At 40.5% G+C, this 21,397-nt stretch overlaps 1 protein-coding gene across 11 annotated transcripts in view; it reads right to left on the bottom strand.

The window, feature by feature from the left end:
- Positions 1–21,397, bottom strand: part of ABI1 (abl interactor 1) — an 85,187-nt gene that overhangs the window by 1,551 nt on the left and 62,239 nt on the right. Inside the window, exons 4-11 of one of the 11 annotated variants that reach the window (XM_074833527.1) lie at positions 18,034–18,048; positions 17,207–17,307; positions 13,636–13,776; positions 11,395–11,495; positions 10,144–10,224; positions 8,328–8,504; positions 5,386–5,472; positions 1,010–1,195 (exon numbers count right to left, since the gene is read on the bottom strand). In XM_074833527.1, coding sequence (XP_074689628.1) covers positions 1,010–1,195; positions 5,386–5,472; positions 8,328–8,504; positions 10,144–10,224; positions 11,395–11,495; positions 13,636–13,776; positions 17,207–17,307; positions 18,034–18,048 — 889 coding nt within the window. The remainder of the gene's footprint in view (positions 1–1,009; positions 1,196–5,385; positions 5,473–8,327; positions 8,505–10,143; positions 10,225–11,394; positions 11,496–13,635; positions 13,777–17,206; positions 17,308–18,033; positions 18,049–21,397) is intronic. The other 10 variants (XM_074833557.1, XM_074833537.1, XM_074833582.1 and 7 more) reach the window with 10 other exon arrangements.

Below are 21,397 nucleotides of genomic sequence, written 5' to 3'. Positions count from 1 at the left end.
ACATCAGCTATTTTTTAGTACCTGCTTGGTGAATGCATTACTCTTACCAACCTCCAGCTCACTGTGTGCAGTTAACAAAGCAGAGATCTCCCTAAGGAAAGTAAATGTCACCACCAATAATACTGGAATTAAAAACTACCGCTATGAATACACAAACTCTGGACATCACAGCCTTACCCTTCAAAAGGGTTAACGTGGATTTATGCAATTGATCCGTATTATGAGTTCCGAGAACATACTATTTTACATAAACATATTCTCAGAAATCTGATGTCTTAATGCCTAGCAAATAACGAGGCAGTGTATCTGTTATTTTCATCCCATGGGTACGTCCTGCACACGGTCCAGCTAGGCATGATGATGGAACACAGCAGTTCTGCCAAGACAGGTATCACAGGCACCCCACCCAATTTCACACGCACTGGTGACAAAACGGTCATTGTCAGAACATGGACAACTCTCCAGGCAGGAAATCAGCACTTCAATTCTTCTTGGGAAGAGACATTTACTATACGAGTTCATACCTAAGCACAGCTGATAGTCTGCTGATCTAGGGTCACCCCAAGGAAGCCTCACTACATTTTATAGTTGAAAGTCTAATGATCCACTCTAGCTATCTAGTTTGATGGGATAAATAGAGCTCGGAGTTTCTGGCCTTTTTGTGACACTATTGCTAGATGATTGCCCAGCAATCCTGAGGTAGTGACAGACAGTCCGGCAGCTCAGCAAAGATGAAAGCCATCCGATTTACATCTGCTTCTCATAACGAAGGATTTTTTTTTTAATCCATTCTAGAATGCTTGAAGGTATTTTATAATCCTGCCAAAGAAGGATTATCTTTTATCACATTAGGTGTAGCCACAGTCAAACTAAGAAAAGAATGGTTTAAGTTATGACTTAGCAGGGACAATGACAGCTTTCATCAGACCCAAGCTAAGTCCTTCATTCCCTTTAGATACCATTAATCCTCTGATACTGCAGCAACACAGAGTTGCAACGCTTCTCTTACCTTTCTCTATATAGTTTTTAGGTGCCCAAGCAGGATCTCCATCTGCATAGGGATCGCTGTACTGCACAACAGCAGCCTCCTCATCCTCATAATCCACAGGGGGTGGGGGTGGAGGAGGAGGAGAGTCATCAAACATTGGCATCTCATCGGGAGGCGGTGGTGGGGGAGGAGTCGGGCTATCAGCAACTAGAAACGTTTGGAGATTATTTTTTTTCTTAAATCAAAACAGTGTGGAGATGCAAACAAACCTGAGGCTGTACACTGTAAATAAAAGGGGTGGGGGGACAAGACACATAGCATGCACTATAATACCATGCACTGATTAGAAACAAAGGCTTTGTATTAACAGCTACAACATACAACTACATGTATTATTAGTGGTCAAATCTATGTATAAATGCTACTAGAGTCAAAGCACATGCTGCAGGGCATAAGCTGAACACCAGCAGAGAGGAAAGCTTCCTGCTCCGACGTCCATGCGCTGAGGGGCTAGCTGCAGCGGTTAGCTATGGGAGGACTCCGAGTGGCACCCTCTGAGCCAGGCAGTAACAGGCCTCTGGACTGGACCAGCAGCTTGATTATTTTTTTAACAAATCCTTTGTCTATAACAATCACTTTATTTCTGAACACTGCTTCCTTGGATTCCCTCTCTTAGAGCTAGCATTAAGGGGACAAAGATCTGGTGTGGATCATAAAAAAGGGAAGAGAATAGTGTTTAAGATTTAACCAGGTAAGAAAAGGCCAATTAATTGTTCTGCAGAAGAAAAGCTTCATACAGATCCTTATCTTGCAGACTAGCTTGTGTGAGTGCACACATCCAGGATTCAATTAATAAATGCAAAACTACAACAGGCAGCTGCTGCTCTTGGGGGGAAAAAGTGCTCAAGGAATTAAGTGTATAATCCAAAATGTCAAATCCCTGCCCTGAGATTCTCCAATCAGCACAATTGCAAGTTGCTTTGGGAAAGGGAAAGAAGAGAAAGGCATTATGGTACAAATCACTCTTAAAATCAGTTCATCAAATTAGTTTTCAGTAACGTTCACAGCAGCTGGCAGCAAAGGAGAGAGAGAGCGCGCACGCTCAGATGCAAGACATCAAGTCACTCATCCCATTCACTGGGAACTGTGGTCCACTACACACGGACCAAGGTGTAAGCACTATGAAGCCAGAAGTCACTGAAAGGAAGCTGCTCTCACTAAACTCAACTTTGTTATACAGCAATACAGATTTAATTACAGGAGATTTGGGAGCCTGCACATTGAAAACACAGGCTGAAAACTGCTCTAGAAACGATTTGACTGAAAGGAGCCATCAGGCTGGGCATGTGCTCCAGGACACTACATTAATTTTGAAAAGAAAGCCAAGCTACAGGGCAAGGAAAGAACAACACTGAGTGAAGCTTTAGCTACTGCTAGTTACAGTGGCACTGAAGATTAGAAATAGGGTTTCTGTTTGCTTTAATGCTCTTTACTTTCACCTGGCCACTACCCCAGCAGTGACTAACCTTTGCTCTTCAGCCACATGCCCCTGACAAGGGGCTTGAGCATCACTCCCATGTCCTAGCTGGGTCAGACCGACTGTGCTGGTATAGGGGAAGCCAAATCTCTGGCTGTGAAGGGGCAGAAGCCAGCAGGAGCTGCTGGGGCAGAGGCTGCCTCAAGCCCTGGCACCCAGCCTGCTCTCTATCCGTTGAAGAGCTCATACTACTCTTCACCTGCAAGCCCAGCTCCTCTTCAACTTGACCAGCTAAGCTGAACATGCCACAGCACTCTCCATCAGTAAGACTGGCTGCCACTGTATTATTAGTGATTCCTCTCCCATACAGAAGCCCATTTATGTCACCTGGAGACAGACTAACAAAGTCTTTGGCTGAGTGAACGCTATATCTTCAGTGTTACTGAATTGCACTCGCAGGCAGGCTTCATTAATCCACCAGACATGACAACACTGTTTATGAACGGATTGGTTTTGTGCAGTAGTTTCGGCATGTCTTTCACAAAATGTATTTCTCCCCTTAATTTCTGTCTGCAGCCAGGAAAAAAAACCAACAGTATTGAAACAACAATCCTTTGAGATCTTGAGAAATCCTTACCTTAAGAAATGCAAAAAGTTGTATTTATTCAACAATTAAGTTGCTTATTTGAAAAGAAGAAAAGAAGGCAGGAAATGCAAGTGTGAAAGTGCCAACACATACCCTAACTGAGATGCAGTGCAGAAACTGCATGCTTTATGGGAAACATTTAAAACAATTCAACTTCACATTTAAACAAGGGGAGAGAATGGAACAGAAAATTAGACAAGTGCCACTCCATGGAAGTATCCCCCCGCCTCTTGAATTTTAACCTAGACTTTTCTTGATTCTGAACTTAAAACAGGCAGACTCTAGAATAGCATGACTTTTCCTAGGGGAGGAAAAAAAAACAACATACAGAAAAATCATACTAAATGAGAAAGGGTAAAAGGACCAGTATTTATACATCTCCAAATTGAGACATCTTGTCTTGTATGTATTCACATCCCTGTTCTTTAAATGGGGGCCAGCAGACTCCTTTTGAAAGGATTGGGTGTGACAGTACAGCAATTTACATTCAATCAGTTGTCCCTGGGCACCGGACACACTGGAAAACCTCTCTGAAGGAGATACCCACAGTTTGGGCACAGGGCGCAGGAAAAAAGAATAGGCGTTGCATAGTTTCTAAGCCCTCTGTCCTTATCCTCTGAAAGAAGTCCACAGAGCAGAGGATGTTGCTTTCCAAACCCACAGATCTTTATGATAAGGAAAGGACAAGCCTACCCACAAGTCTCCCTAACTCCACTCCCCCGTAGACTTCTTGCAGAAAATGAGGCAGATGAAAGTCTAGCACACATTGCCAAAACTCAACAACAGCCTCTACAGCCAGTTTTGCTGAGCGTATGCACAGACTGCCACACGCACCCCTGCCTCTGAAATGAGGCAGCAGCAGCTCAAAGCCATACTCGTTACGTAACTTTCAAACCCGAGGGACTGTTAAAAGAAAGAAAATAAAAAGAACAATTCCTAAGACCAGATTTCAAGCTTCAGCTATTTTTTGCTGCAATCTCATTCACAAGTCAGCTTGCATTTTGTTGTTGCACACATGAATAAGTCTGTCCCTTTCACCTCCGCTCTCCCAAGGGCTGTGTTATCTCCAGGAGGACAATACTCGGAACAATTCAGAAGCAGGTGTCAATTTTCTCAAGTTTATCTGCAAGTGAAGACATTCTGTAACCTTCATCTTCAGTAGGTTTACCTCTACACTTTGAATCTTGGAAAGGCTTGTTAACACAATTTTGTGGCATACTATTCTATTTCAACAACATTCTTACTATTTACCTACCACAACACCAAAATGCCTTCTTTTCGAGAGATGTGTCCTATCTCTAGGGAAGGCTCAGACCATGACCACTTAAAAGCTCTAATGGGAAGCTGAACAGCAGCACTAGTCACATCTGGGGGCTCCTAATGTACGCTGGAGCTCCCTAGCTACTATGTAACAGTAACCCCTGGGATCCGGGCAAACTTTGCTATGGCTCCCAAACACTTTAAAAACATTTTATACTTGCTTCATGAACTAGCTACATTGCATTCATTCTGTTATTTACAGAACTGCAACATATTCCTACAGCAAAAATGTCCCCAGATCAGGAACACAACTTTACACCTGCACTAGCATTTGGAACAGTAACACTCACCTGAAATGAATCAAGAGAATGGTAAAAGCAGAGTTACCAGTATAAAATACCTTGCAGCACAGATCATAGCCAGGGAGCATTTCTCTCACAAACCTAACATGCTGCAAGGTCAGTAGGAAAATCGGGCTGGAGAACACAAATGGAGAATGAAAGGCTGCCGAGAGGAGAAATACCTTACAAGCTCCTTTACAATGGCATTAGATCATAAGACTGCACATTTTCAACTGACTGTACAGCTTCCTGAAAATTACTACAGTATTAGAATCAATGGTTACACAGTACATATTCTGACAGTCTACATAAGCCTTTCTAATAAAAACTAATCAATTATCCTAGTGAAAAAGCCTCAAGCAGAATGATTCAACATGAAATTAATATTTGTAATTAAGATACATTTCTATATTCACACCAATCATATGCCACATATTTCACACTGTATTTCTATAATAAATTTGCAGTTCAGAACTTAAATGGGTCAGTAATAATCATGCACGTTATAAAATATTGAAGAGTGTGCCCTTCAGCTCCAATAGCATATTGACACTAGAATGCAAGATGGTATTAGCTTCTGGAAAAGGAAACAAAAGAGAGTCTGACTTGCCAGCCATGCATGCTAGAAGAAAGTAGGCTCTACCCTTTAACAGCTCAGCTTGTCCAAACTTACTGTTTTCCTGCACCCTGGCCACGAAGCCTGTGAGAGGTATCTGTGGAGTCAACTGAGGCATAGGGGGAGGGGGTGGAGCAATAGAAACTGGTAGCAACACACACACCATACCGGGAAAGTCAAACAGACAAAGGAAAAAAAAAAAAAAAAAAAAAAAGGAAACAAACAAAAGCAGTCGTCAGTAACGAGGACCACAAAACAAAGTATGTAAAGAACAACAAGAACACACACACAGAAGAACCTTCTTCAAGCTTGTGTTTCCAACAAGGCTGAATTCGTGGCCGGCCAATCGAGGATCAAAAAGCATGACGCTGTGTTTAGCTGAATAAAAAGCCGAGCCCAGGCCATGCGCCTGGAAGCTCACAGGGTGTGCATGCGAAGGGAATTGCTCCGCTTCACTTGGGGAGCACACAAAATGGAGCTTTTCGTCTTGCTGCCAAATAAGCATGACTCAAATTCAGTAGTTATCTTTTAAAAAGTACACTACTAGAAGTAGAGGGGATGTTTTGCAGGATTCTGGACAACTCCTCTAAAGAGAAGAACGCTACACCAAGTGCAGCAAAGCAGCACTGACACAGAGCAAAGACGACTACTTTCCAAGTGGCAAAAATGTGGCAACATCAATACTTAATATTCACACAGAGAACACACAGAGAACACCTTCTGTAATTTTGTTCTGCTGAGGTGGGGGCAGTGGGTTGGCTTACTGTGTTTTTGTTTTACATAGGAGAAGGGACTTTGTTGCTTGTTGGTAGGAAAACCAGATGGGTTTAGAGCAGAATGGAGCTTTATTTTAAATTAAGTCTTCTGTGGTTAGAAAGCACTCAGCAACCTAAGAGGCTGGCAAAGGCTTCAACAGCTACAACTGGCTACACTAGTGCACAGAGCTCCCCAGGAAGCACTTGTAGGCTCCTCTTCTCTGGCGTACCTATTTGGTGAGTAATGAGGTATGAGACCCATGGCACCAGTGCTCAGATGCTGGGCCAACAGCTGAGATGTTCAACTCCTCCCTCTACAGGTAGGAAAGAGGCATGGTGGCAACAGGGCATGCCATTCAAAGTGTCAGCTCTGGCAGGATGCCTCCCCATGAAGCAGGGGGGGAAGAAAAAAAAGAAAAAGAAAAAACCCAACAAAAACCAACTCATTTGTTTATATCATGCCCCTTCTCAGTGGAATTTCTCTTGCACTGAAGCAGAGAAATTCGTGTGAAGGTGGGAATTCAGCAGGGTAATCCAGTTGGAACCAAATTTGAAAGAGGTTCTGTACTTCCAAGTAAGCAACAGTTTTAAATAAAGCCATAACTAAGATTAATGTTTGATGAATAAAAATGAAGCACTTAGTTCATTACAAAACCAATAATCAAATAAACTGTATGGGAGAAATGATCAATAAAAGAGGGAGAACAAACAGGTTTCTCACAAAATTGAAGTAAACATCTAAGAAAAAACAGAGTATTTGTTAGCATGAAAAGTAAAACCTTAAGAGAACATGGGACCTGGATTTAATGTCAAGACAGTAGCATTAAAAAAAATAATCACCAGTTACAGAAACAGAAGAAACCAGTTTAAAGTAGAAAAACAAACCCATCAAAATACTGTTTAAAAAATGCTGATAATCAGTATTTTGATAACACCAGAGAGGCTAGATTAAGGAACAGCACCTGCATTTGAGCAAAAAATTGCTTTGGACAAATGTAAATGTTCAGAAACAGTGGTGTGCACATTATTTAAGACAACTGAACTATTTCCAGAAGTAAAGCTCTGTTTAATCAACAGAACACAACTGTTCAAACAGGAAGGAGCTTCTGTTGTTATGGTGAATTAATCTGGGGGAACAAGAGTGTGGAGGAAAATGAAGGGCCAGTATGGGTGAGAGAGAGTGGGAGGAAAATCAGGATTGGAAAAAAAAAAAAAAGATAGGCACTGTGTCTGCATGTAAAAATGCTTTCTGATAGATGTAATACTTCTAAACCATTGAGAACTCTTCACCTCAGTGTCTCAAACATTTTATGTGCATTATTTTCTGAAGATTAAGTACACAACAGCAAACACTGGTCCAAAGTGATCTTCAGCCTAAACATCAACATTTATTTTTAAAAGAAATATCACTCTGAAGTTTGAAGAGTTGGCATGCTGAAGAACACCACCAGAAACCATTAAAGGATTAGCACTCCTCTACGTGTATCTACTCAAAATTTACGGAAACGGCAAGGAGCAGGTTTCCTGATAGAAACAGCTTTCTACCAACATTCAAGCAGATCCTAATTTTGCAGCTCTTTCTTTAGTGAACCTCCTTTGCCCTATTGGGTAGGTAGGCAGGATGCTGCTGACTAAAACCTGCCCGCTTGCCCATGGCACCCATCCCTTCTCTTATTCATCTCCATCTATAGTACTACTAGTGTGGAAGCACAGAGGAGTCATCTGCTAAAAAGAGAGAGACTGAGCTCTCCTTTAACAGTCAAGCTTAAAAATAAGAACAAAGGAGAAACTTAGAATCAGGAAACAGAGACAGGGAGGAACTGTGTAATGGGAAAAGTTTGTTACATGAGCACTGTGCTCTGACAGTACTCTCTTGCTACTAGCCCAGTAGTGGAGGGACTGTACTACAACCATATTAGGTCTCCTGCAAAAAAAATCTGGTTTTAGTTTATGTTCTCGAAGCACACCTGAAATGCTAAGTATAATGTGCCTATAATTAGATAGGTAATCATAATTTCTTGTCATGAATAACAGCAAACAAGTCAGAGGGGAAAACAGAATAATTGCATGTAGTGCAATCACTGTACTACTTCAATATGGTTTTTCTTGTTTGTTTTTTCTTCTGTTTTAGGAAAGAAAGTACTAATCTGATTGATGCTCTTCATAAATGAATTAAAATGCCATGCATGCTTTTACAATCATTTTGCTCAAAACAGTTTGTGATTTCAGAGCTCAGAAGCTTACTTGAATTTTGAGAATAAAGAGGCCCGCCATTAACATGAGGTTGAGCAGAAAATGGGGCAGTCACAGAAGGATTCCGTCTGTATCCACCAGAAGATGCTGAAGAAGTGGTAGAGTTGTGTCGCGAGATTTGCCTGGTCATTGTGCCATACTGGGAACCAGGAGCTGAACCCGGAGCAGCTGAAAAGCATTAGCCAGAGGAACCAAGGAAAAGACTTAAGCAGAGCATTACTTGGGATAGAATGCAGAAAGTAGAAAAAAAGCCCAGAACATGGGAAATACTTGATTACAGGTCTCCAATAATTTAAGGCCAGTAACAGGAGATTAACAGAAAACAAACATCCCTGTTATAATCAATAATGGGAAAAAACACACAGGCCATAAACCAACACTTGTATAAAGGGCATTTGAGAAATGCTGAGAACTACTTTGAAAGACTGGATTGGACTGGAAAACTGAATCAGCTTCCAGCTCCTAAGCATATCTCAATCATTCTACATGCAATACCCTTTATTAAAAAGCACACAGAAAGAAATCCACATTCTGCTCAAAGCAAATGTTTTCCACTGTGAACCAGAACTTGGCTCCAATCCAATATAAAAAGACACTCTAACAAAACAGTAAAACAAATGTCACGAGCTTCAGACACTTGGCACATTTATCACTCATATTTGCTAGCTGTGCTTTTATATTGACGGAATTTGCACTAACAAATCAGAATCACCGATGCCAGCTGACAGAACGACATGTCACTCATTCTTCAGGATGATCACTCATTTTTACCTTCCACATGTTTGCTGCACAAACTTCAAGGTTAATAAACAATTTAAGTTCTCTTTTGGATTAACCTCTGACAGATAGAGAAACAAATCACACCTTGCAAACTAATGAATGTCACATGTTGGGGTCACATGGATCAGTGCAATTTTTAAATATAAAAATTGTTTCGCAATGTTTTGTGCTTTTATATACATATGTATATATTTTATATAAAGATATATAAATATATACAAAAATTCACACACACATACACAAACAGTGTGCGATAAGAAGTTTGCAATCCTGTAATGCTATCCAAAGTCACTTTCACTTAACACTTCAGTAAGGGAAAGTGCAAAGGGTTGTGGGTCAAAGCCTCCAAAGCTAGTTTTGTAACACAATCAATGAATTTTATCATCAGCCTGTGATAGGAAAGTGTGGGGTACTTCTTCCTGCCTGCTTTGAGAAGAACTTTTAGATCCCATCCTAACAGCTATAAGTAATGCCTGAAGCAATTTTTCAAGAACAGTTAGTTCACATCCTCGAGTCTTCCAGTTTGTCATCCGCCTGCAGCATTACAGAATCAAACCCAAGCCACTGTGACAGACACTTCTGCTTTTCAGTCATCTTCCTCCCACAGGATAGAATACATACATCACCCTACACATCAGCTACCATTTTTAAGCCAGAGTGCAACTGTTGTGGCTTAGTTTCAGCTGCAGGAGTGATACAGCAGAATACCAGTATTCAAGCTGATTTTGAGTTCTTATGGATCAGACTAATTGGATCTTAGCTTTATTGGGAACAGAGATTTCAAGTAACTGGCAGACTTTTAAGCGTACCTCGTGTGTTTACCTTCAGAGGCTTTAACCACAGGAAATTAGTGGAGATTAGATTTGTTTAAAAACAACAAAAAAAGAATCCCAGAACTGATTTTTATATTAAAATCACGTAGGCCCCACTACAGAAGAAAACCCACCCTCACTAAGTCCATTAGGAAGAGATGATTATTGATTATGCAGCATGACTGCAATCACTTCAGCATTGACACAAGTCTCACCTATCAGACTGCCCATCGGGAGAGGTGGTGGCAGTGGTGGTGCTGGCGGGGCTCCAGGAGGAGGAGGAACAGAAATGTGTGCTAATAAAATAGTTTATATTCCCAATTAGGCCATATATTTTTAAAATAAATACATAAATTTTAAAAAAGCATGGGCACTTGATAGGCTTCCCAAATAAATACAGAAATTCAACTTTGGTCAACTGATACAAACTCGGGCCCTGATCCTACACAGGGTTCTGTACATGCAGTTCTTTTTTCCCATTGATTTTTATGGGATGCCAGATGATAGTAAGATTTCATGCCTATTTGTGCTGCTGCAAGATCAGAAACACCTGGGAAAGGAAAACCTACACACACATAACAAAGTGAAGGTTTGTCATCCGAGGAACAGAAATTTAAAAGGTGCAGTAACAAAACTACACCAAAACTCTGTTTTCATGCGCAAATTAGCTTTATGTGCTTACAAAATACACAGATAACAAACAGGTGACTGAGTTGGTTTATAACCAAGATAATAATCCTGCTGGCTTTAATAAAGAAGGATCCTACACATTCTCACCATTCATCATTCTTAAAGACAAGGGAGTACACTTTTGATGCCAAGAGATCCTGTATGGTTTTCTTTTATTGCTGTGCTGTCTTATACAAACCAGTTCTCCTGCCTCTCTCAATGATCTCCATCATAGCTTAGCAATTTCAGACTGTAATCACAGCATAAACAACACTGGTAGATAAGCCTGAATTCTACTACTAGCACTGTTTTTGTAGATGGTCTTCTGTGATTTGAAATAAAGATATTTATTTAATTTTTAAAAAGAACAGGTACATACCATCATTGGCAGATGGTAGTTAGCACGCTATTTCAGAAGACGGCATTTCCCATCAAATATGTACATAGTTGCTGATGCCTCTCAGGGCATCCAGAAATGCCAAATAGTAGATAGGCATTTAAAAATACACTTAAGCTCTAAAAGGATACACCTCTCTCCTATCCCCTCCCTGCCTTGATTATCTTGTAAAAACACGGACCAAAGGTGTTTTAACCATCACTATTCTATGAGTGATTGTTCTGCAAGTACTTTTGGTAAAGAATTAAAACTTTAGATGTCCCTCAGTGCTCATGAGATTTCCTGACTAGGACTGTGCTTCAGGACAGTTTCTAGCCCATCGTCTTCAGTCAAAATCCCTCTGCAAACACAAGTGACTGAAATTACAGCCTTAAGTTAACATGGGAAAAGTCCCACATACCTGGTCCAATAGTTGGCGGTGAAGGTGTAGGCACGGCAATGGGAATGCCAATACTGCTGCTTCCACTATTCTCTCGACTGCCACTTCCTCCACTACTACCACTATAAAAGAAAAATACAAGCATTAGCACAGCCTATCAACAGTCACACTTCTTGTGTGAGCTCTGTTAGCCTAACTCAATTATAGACTGTTGAAAAATCCTCTACAAAATGCCTCTGTCTTTACCTACAATTGCACACAGCTAATCAAGTCTGGATGCATTACACTCCTAATAAATGGAATTAGCTAACACCACTATGCATAAAATGTCTAATTAAATGCTTTAAAAAAATAAAAATGTAAGCAACCATAGCAGTTCTAGGCAATGGAGTAACAACTGTAGGAATAGTACATGGGCCTTGTAATAACTGAAAGTAATAAGCTGAGGCTGGAAGAGTTCATACCTAAACTGTAATTATTTTAAAATATTTATGCTGTCAGCTGAAGGAACATTTCCTCTACTCAGAACAGAAGTTTAGACTGAGAACTTTTTAACTGAGAACAGCCATGATGAACCAGCTGGTGTGGAGTGTGGTGTGGGGTATGGTGTGGATAATTTTCTGTACACCTAACAGTTCCCCCCCCCCCCCCCCCCCCCGCACACACTTTCTGTGTACAAGAGATAGTCTGAAATAGTACATAGTACAGCCAGGTCACGATTTGCCTAAGTACTGTTACGTGAAATACAAATTAGAGGCCAACAATACAGACTTTTTGCAGAACATAATTTAGTGAGCTGGGTAACATTTCTGCATATGCCTTTGGAGGCCATAACGCTTCTTTTCATTGAGGGAGCTGAAAAAGAATCAAGATTCAGGCGGAATCTGTTCTTACTCTTATCCAAGAGCACTCCTTAGGCCAAGGCTTGAATTTACATGGATTAAATGGCTAACAAAGGGAACTAAGTAGTCAAGATGTTTTGAAGCCAACACACCACTTTAACCCATCCATGTTAATTAAAGAGTACTCAGTGATGTTATAGTTTATTTACCATTCCTGGGTAGCTACAAATCAGTGCTGTCAAGAGTCAAGAGCAAATCATTCAAATATATCTTAAGAAAATAGCACTGTTGCAAAAAAGAAAATCAGCGATTTGAAATGGAAACCTGTCTGATGAAAACCTTGATCTTGTCACCATGGTTGCGGCTGAATTTCTAACTGCGGTCTACATAAAAGAAGATCTTGTGAGACAAGAGTAGGGACCATTCACAGTAGCCAGCTAAACAGATTAACAAGATGTTTGTTGCAGCCAGATTTAGACGTTATTTAATTCTGACAGTATTTCATGATCAACTGTGTCCAAAATACTCTCTCAACCCCCGTTAGTGACCTACCATGTGTAACTGCCTACTGGGAGTTTAAACAAAAATAAATTAAGAAATATCTCTAAAAAATAAGCTAACCTCTTACTTCTCATTGAATTCTTTCTTCTGTTTTTACCCTGTAGTTTGAAGCCCATGATAAAAATCCAACTGAAAAAACTGAACTCAAGAGGCTCAGAGAAAGCTCTAGCCTTGCAATTCAAGAAAAAAGTTACACTAAAAACACTCAGAACACCCTTCTCACTCAAACCACACACTACTCTGATCAAAACCCTTAAGCATGTGGAAACAACTGGCTGACGCCAATACCTGCTCTGTGAATAAGTTTTATTTTCTACTTCTATCATGCTAGCACTGATCACAAGCATTAAGTTTTAGCCAAAAGAAAGCAATCAGCTTTCAAGACCATCTTCATCACAGTGTTTCTAATCAACAGAAATTTCCCTTTGCAATTAGTTGTCTTGAAAACAAAACAAAAAAAAAGCCTAAGTGTATTTTAGGCTAAGGTTAATAACGCAGCTTTAAACCCATTAGGACCCATCACTACCTTGCAACTGCATGAATTTTGAAGTTTTACTTATTCTTGGGAAATAAATACCATAGAACAAAAAGAAATTGATTATATAAAACAAGGCCTGTGGTTATGGAAGTAAGTTGATAGACACAATGAAGCTATTATAGAGTATGAAGACACTTTTATGTGTTAGAGGAGTCAACAATACAGTGAAGTTCTGTTAATGCAGGGTGGTAGAATAACTCACCTTTTGCCTTTCAACAAAAAGCCAACAGGCACAAAGCTTCAAAGCTTTTCTGTGTCTGTGACATTAGTAAGCATCAGCATGCCAGGCAGGAAAGAGTTAACAGTGAGAAAATGCTCTACCTGTGTGTTCTTGGTCTCTGGTTCAAGGAAGCCGTCCTTCCTGGACTGTGCTGACTGCCCAGTCTGGCAGGACTGGTCATGTAATCATTGGGGACTGTTGGTGGTTTGACTGGCTCCAGGGTTTTGTAAGGAGTATTTCGACTGGTCAAGGAAAAAAAGATTTGAAGACAGAAAGATAAAGGATCAGAAGATCAAAAGAATAAATGAATGAAGTAGTGAAGCCATTTGTTTTCTTAAGTTTTCATGAGACACCACTGTACAGTGACCCACATTACAGTATGTTGAACAAATTCCATTGGACAGGGTAGACAGGTCACACTGAACTCTCTGAAGTGCTCTTATGTAGATAGATCCATACAAGTTGGCCTACAGCACATAAACTGTCTAAAAAAGCTTAAACTAAATTTACCACCCAAAATATATTCTTTGAACTACCTAACATAGAACAGTTACATTCACATAATATTCTGGGGTTACCTTTCAGTACACTGCACCTGACAAACACTCCCACTGTAACAATTTCCTCTTTCCCCCCTTCCCCTCCCCTCCAAAAGCTTTCTCAAAGTATTCTTGGCTAAAGATATTCAACTCATTAAGACAGGAATAAGGCTGAAAGCTTCACAGAACAAGTTACATTTGCAATCACCAGTGATCTTCCTAGTAGCATTGTTTCACACAGTAATCAAGCAATCTCATATCACTTAAGCAGATCTTAAAGTGCCTCTCAGATGAGCTTCATTGTTTCCATTTTGCAGCCCAAGAAAGTGAAGCCCAGGGACTTCCAAGGTCATCTAGCAGACTGCATCAAGTCAGAAATACAACAGATCTTTCAAGATCTATTTACCAGACCCATTACCGCCTTAAGAACAGTGCATCTGTTGTACTGACTTGCAGAGCTCTTCAGTTCTCACCAGTAACTAAGAGATCCCTTGCAAGAGGAGGAATTTGGCAATGCACCAGCTAAACAAAAACACTAAACTATGGGTATTTAATAATTTGTTCAATTACTGGTTATAAGTGAGTTGATAAGTGATACAGCTTCCTGGTATTTTAAGAACTTTACTGACTTCCTTTTTACAATATGGAATGCAACAATTTAAATTTTAAGTATAACATTTTATAATTAAAACCTCTCAAAGAGAAAAGTGGAAATAACATAATTGTTTGTGTGCACTGTGGTGTCTAAATTAGTTTATCTATATAAAGACCTCCAGATGATTTTAATATGCAGACTGCCACCACCTATAGATCTGCCAAAGAGATCAGTTGTGGGAAAAATAAAGAAACTTTGTATTCCAGTTGTAAGAGAGAGCTCTAAATACCACCAAATAGAATGATAAGCAGGGAAGATTTTCAATGTTCTTCCAACAAAAATAACTTTGAAAACTAATGTTTTCAAGTATTCTACCTTGGAATGCACTGACAATAGGAACTACTACTCAGCTCTGTAATACTATTTATTTTGCCCGTACAAGATAAAAATATTGTGAAAAGCAAACCCCCACTACATCCTCAGCCATGCTTCAGTTTCTCCTTTTTCTTCTCAGCTTCATTGAAGAACTCAAACTCCTAAGCACCAGAGAAGTAAAAACCAATTTCTTTCCATCACTCAAGGCCAATCCTTCCCTTCGCTTTTCTGCCAGCCTCACACAGAGGAGGAAAACTCCTGATGCTGCCCAGCACACCCCACCTCACGTCCCCCAATGCTTGGGTGCAGTGCTGATGCCCGTTGCCACCAGGGAGGGCTACAGGAAGTCCAAGGCCTTGCTCTGTTCCAGGACCCTCAAGGCGCGACTGCAACTATTCCCTCCATCCAGCTCCAGCAATTCACTCATTCTCCTGTCGTACTTCCAACCTGAGCATCCAAGGTTTCCCACAGTCCGATGAAGAAACCCCTGCTTCCTGTAGCCCCTTTCCCTTTTCAGCCCACGTGATTTCTGTGCAGGAGTCCTTCCCCACCATATTCCTTTAGATAGTCTTGCCTTGGAGGGACAAGCCGCACAATAGGCAGCACATACTTAAAGGCTGGTGTTACGCACCAAGCTCGTTCTGATTTTACACGCTTATCTCTGTCTTCTGGATCAAAGGGAAAAGGGTAGTATCCTTGAGGTTTCTAGCAATTTTTTCTGCATATATTCGGGAAACAGTCATGCCTATGATATTTCATGCTTTGGCAGAACACGGATGCTCAAGACAAGAGCTGTACTTCCTGAACAAGAAGGGCAGATAGAAATCTCTGTTACGAATCCACATTATTCCTCCCCCTCAGCCAACTGCTGCCTCTGTCAAGCTCATTTGGAAATGACATTCAGCTGATTAATCCTTATCGGGAATCAGCGAAGGCAAGCAAACAGCTCTGGCTTGTTCCGAGGGGAGCATTAGAGAGAGGCAGCTCACCAGTACATCAACGCTGCTGTTTCACTAGCAAACGTCCAAGAGGACATGAAAGCACTACCCAGCTTCTCAGGGCTGATAAACAGCTCTCTCAGCTGGGATAAGAGAGACAATTGGAATACTGATTGCATGCCCTTGAGCAAAGGGAATTTTCACAAAACATGCTGAGGAAACCTCTAGGGTAACTTCTCTGCAGAATACACAACAAACACTGCGATGGTGAAGCAGCAAAGCATCATATCGGGATTAAAAATCACTAAGGCTTCTACAAAAGGAGTTGCCGCTTCTAATTTTCCTTGACCATCACTTCTGATCCCTGTCCTGTTCCATCCCATTATGCCTCATTTTTCCAGCTCCCCACCTCTCCCTGACAACACACCCAAAGCCAACACAACCATGCCAGCCAGCTTTACAGTGCCTCAGTTCCTCACAGCATAAAGCAAAAACTAAGGGTGACAAATAGGTAGAAGGTCTTGTTTAGGATGCCTTTTGGAAGACGTTGCACAGTTGGACAGACAAAACCATATGGCATGTGCTCTGAGCTTCTCAAGTATTAATGTTTTCGTCTCTAGCAACAACTACTTCCTGGCACACCAAGATAAGCAGATTTCACTCCCCACAGCAAAATAGACGCTACAGCAGGGAACTCTATTCACAGTGGGACTCAGTAATAGCAAAACCTTCCTCACTTAAGCATAAAAATAAAAATGCACAAGCCTACAAGAATCAACGTTGCCATTGTGTTCACAATGCGACAAATTTTGCTTAGATAATGCAGCAAATATGGCACCAACAGTCATTTCATACCTCTTACAATATTGAGAAATGAGTAGACAAAAACTTTGACAATTGTCTTTCCCCCACTGAAGTCAAAACCTTATTGATATTCTTTTGTGTCACTAAGGATTTATCCCAGAAAATCAGGAATAACAACAGCCGCCTCATTTACCCATCTCTATAATAAATCTTTCCCCCATTATTGAAAAAACATTCTTTCAGAAGGTCATCATGTAAATAAGAGTCAATGAAGCTGAGAGGGTTTATAGAGGAAAGGTAATTGTGGTTTTTTGCTAAACGCAATCAGAATTGCCTCTATCCATGCATTTAAGAAACACCAACACCAGCACAATTAAAGCTTTCTATTATGCAGGCAGGACCAAGCAGTCTTCATTCTTACCCCAGAGTTCCCCGGCCTGACATGGGAGGACTTGGTGGTTTTTGTGTAGGCGGATTTGTTCTTGACAAGGTGCCAGTTCTTGCAGGCTGGTTATTTCCATGCTGAAATAAGGGAAAACATGATTTTATTTTTATAACAGAGCAGCTCTATTATTGACAGCTTTTTTTTTTTTAAAAAAAGTGTAAGAATATGAAGTGAGAATTCCCAGACAGCTGTCAAACAGCAAGTTTTCAGCTACATGCAAGACAGACACCAATAAATACAAAGAGTCTAAATACAAGCTTAACATTATTTTTGCTATTAATTTACAACAGTTATCAGAAAGGTAGGCAATTGACAGGTTCACACACAGATCTCTTATATTCTCTTTTCTTTTAAGGGAAGGCACATTTGTGTTCATCTCTGTTCAGGTGTTAATAATTTAAATCAAACTTTAACACTGACAATACAGTCAGCGCAGGCCGAGAATTTCTCAATTTGTCCCTGCTATTTGACTAGCAGAGTCATTCAGGTTGTCTGGGAAGTCTCCTGCAAAAAATGTAAGTGAAGGGAATCAAGGCATCTACTGAATTCAGAGCAAAGCACTACATGTGTTAGAGAAATTAATGTATCTATGTATAAATGCAGATGTCAATGTATCGCAGATATATTGACACACTCTAAATGCTGTAAATAAAAAAAAAATCAAGTATAGCATGTTTAATCTATCCTATGGAAAGCAGAGGAGAGCATAAGAGAGCACTAGTTTTCAGTTTTTAATGGCTCTGCAGCCTCTACTATCAGTCACATGAGGCACTGTGGGTCAAAGGAGAAATAACACTTCTTACCTTGGCTTTTAGCCACTTAACGTTGGCAAAAAAGGGGGGAAAAAGGTAGAAATTAATGGCAGATCCATCACAACTGATAGGACAGGTTAAACTACAGATAATCACATTTTTTAAAAATCATGTGTCTACTAATAATTAGCTACATCCCAGTACACTAACAGAGATTTTACTGGCTCACTTAGTCATTGAAAGTTCTGTGTCTAAGTGACCACAGGAAAAACACTTGTGTCAAAATTAGATTTAGTTAAGCTTTGCCAGATTTGTTTGCCAGGCTCCTCATGGGTAGCAAAGGGCTGAAAAGCCCTTTGCTGACCATTCAAGTCCAAACCCAAATCAATGCTATTTCAATGGCAACGTGCTCTTAAGAATTCGTTCACAAAACCACATTTTCAGCTATATGGCCAGAATAGACTTTCCTGTTGTTTTGACACTTAACCTTCATGTATTTTGAAGAAAACCTAGCTGCTGCATTGAATGGTAAATAAAGAAAAGGGAGTTCTCAAACAGGATGAGCAGCAGCGCCTTTCACCTCTGGTTTATTGATTGAAATCTGATTCAAGCCAGCACAGCACTGGCTGCTCAAAACTGTGTTGGCAGTGCTCTAATAATTGTTATTCTGAAATTTTAGCTCTTAGAATCAAGTCATTATATGACTCCACTGTATCATTTTTTACAGCCTTTGTGACTGCAGAAGAAAAAAAAAAATTAATGAAAACTTGGCCTCACAAGGAAAACAATGTAAAATTTTAGACTAATTCAAGTTGAGTTCTCTAATTTATTTGGGGGAGGACTCATGTTTTGGAATGCGGAAGAGATCACCAATTGAAAAAAACAAGCAAACAAAACCCCAAAACATAATATAATCCTCATGCTTTTTTTGAGGTTGTTTGGACATAAACTGTCACTTCCAGAACAAGCCTCCTAATGCACAGCTTTTCAAACTGCAGTTTGCATCTTCTCCTCCTCCTCCAAGAAACACAGAGCAATTTAAAGGCATCCATGAACTCAGAAAAAATGATTAAAACATGCTACACAGCAATATGCATATGTGAGATTTCTGACAGGGTCTGCAAAACCACTGAAAAACAGCTGGGGTTTACAAATCAAGAGAGGTTGAAAGCCACTACCCTTAAGTTATTCTTATTACAAGAATACAAACACAAACCGTGCTCCAAAATTCAAATGAAAAGGCTTAGCTGCGGTAAATAAATTTGAAGGTCATCCCGTTCACTCCCAGTCTGGGCAGGGGTTCATCAGCAGTGGCAGAATTAAGGCATTTAAACCACTTCTGTCCCCACATACTTATTTCATGGGTAAACATGAAGGCTCAGTTTCCAGGATGCCAGAGTAGTCTCCCAAGTATTATATTTTTAAAACACACTTTTAGCAATGAAATTTGCTTTCCCCTCTCACAGGAATATGTGACCCTTCCCCTTACTTCCCCAGTTGCTAAGGGCAATGGTATAATACAAGGAATTTGTTAAGAGAGACTAAAAAGTGAAACTCTTCGTCCAGTCCCTCCCCAGCAGCCATAGATAGAAACCTTTTAAAGGCTTAAAAGGAAGGGTGGCATGGTTTCTTATCCAGCCTCTACTACTAAGTTTGCCTGCCTCAAAAATATAAAACAAAAAAACTTCCTCTCTTCCCTTATGCAGTGTCACTAAGCATTTATGGTGAGTCTTTCCACCTCCTCCTTAATCACCATTACATTCTGCCTCCGCTGCAGCAACAGTATGAATATCAACATCTAGCAGTGATTCAGGAACCTTCATCTTATTTCAAACCTTTCTATTGCTAAGTAGCGTTTAACATACTAAACATATATCTGAAGTCCGACAGCTCTTGACCTTTTTTCCTATCTCTACCACTACATCAGGTGAGCTTCATCTCTTTTGCTACCAGTTAATATGCAGACAGAAACACACACTTCTTTATCGTGCAGAAGAATTAGTAACTGTTGTCATACTGCTTTCTAGAAGTAAAAACCTCTGTACATGTCCTCTCTGTTGCCATCAATAAAAACAAGAGTTATACTGTCAGGAAAACACAGAAGGAACACAAAGGGAAAGGGGATTCTTATGGGAGAGGAACTCCTGATCTAAAAGTCAGAAATAAGGGAGGAAAGCAAACAAATCAAAGAGATGAACCATATGGCTATTTAATCATGGTTAATGAGCTAATTAATTAGGAGGAGACTTTTTCTTGTCTATATTGGCTGAGCTTATGAGGTCAACCTTGCTGCATTTCTTGGTCTGAAAACCAAATGCAATGCTTTCTAAGCAATTAAAAAAATTTCTTGGAACTAGGAACAGTTTAGGCCTAGACTCATCATGATTTTAAGAAAAACAGGAAAAAAGACAGCAGAAAACCAAAAGTAAAAAAGCAGATACATGTTTAATGTAGGTTCAGGCATATCTCTACAAATGCCTCTAGGCCAGCCAGCCAGTTGGCAGAACATGACTATCACCAACTGCCTGATCAGTACCAAGAAGGTCAGAGTCAGGAAGGAAGGAAATGCAGGGTATGAGGAAGAGAAGCAGCAGCATGCATAAGGTTCACAGCTTGAAGAAGGATGAGACTGTTCCAAGAGGGGTCTATAAAATAAGAGATAGGAGGTGCAAAGGAAAAAAGCTTAGTCAAATGAAGAGCAGCACTGAGAACTCCTTTCTCCTCCTGCTAGTTGTATTACTGTACGCAAAGGAGACAGTTTTCAGCCAGATACCAGCATCCTGGATGACATACACATCAGAACAAAAACACAGTGTGTAGGCTTGCTGGGGATGCTTGTGATGCTGAGGCAGAGAACTAGACAGATCAGGATGTTCCCAGAAACAAGATAGCATGGTAAGCAGTAGTATTGGTTGGGGTTTCTTGCAAGCATCATAGCAGAGAAATGTTTTAAAGAAGCAAGCAGAACAATTTTGCCTTTCCAGGGAAAAGCTGCCAAGCATGTGGCAGTCCTGAATAAAGTTTTAAAGGTTGTCACAAAATTAAGAGAAAGAAAGCACAGTCTCGGGTTCAAGAAACAGGAGTCAACCTTGATGCATTTCCAGAAGATCACAGCTAGGGCAGTTGCACATCCACAGGGGGTTGACAGTGTGGGAGAGTAGGCTGGCCAAGGGCTGAGAGCCAGCGGTGGGCTGGGAAGGAGTAACACAATTAAGGCAATGGGCAAAACAGGTGTTTGCAACAGCCATGCAAGGCATTTATTTAATCAAAGCCAAAAGTGAGGCTGCTTCTGTAACTGATGCCAGGAATTCAGAGCACCTGGACTGAGAATTTTAGCCGTGGGTTTGGACAGGACAAGCAATGTTTTTGGACAGTCAAGCATTGACTGTAAGTACCAAGTACGACATTTACTTGC

Source organism: Strix aluco, chromosome 1, assembly GCF_031877795.1.
Source record: "Strix aluco isolate bStrAlu1 chromosome 1, bStrAlu1.hap1, whole genome shotgun sequence".
NCBI lineage: Eukaryota > Metazoa > Chordata > Aves > Strigiformes > Strigidae > Strix > Strix aluco.
The sequence above is the reverse complement of the archived record's forward strand: the minus strand, read 5'-3'. Positions and strand labels throughout refer to the sequence as shown.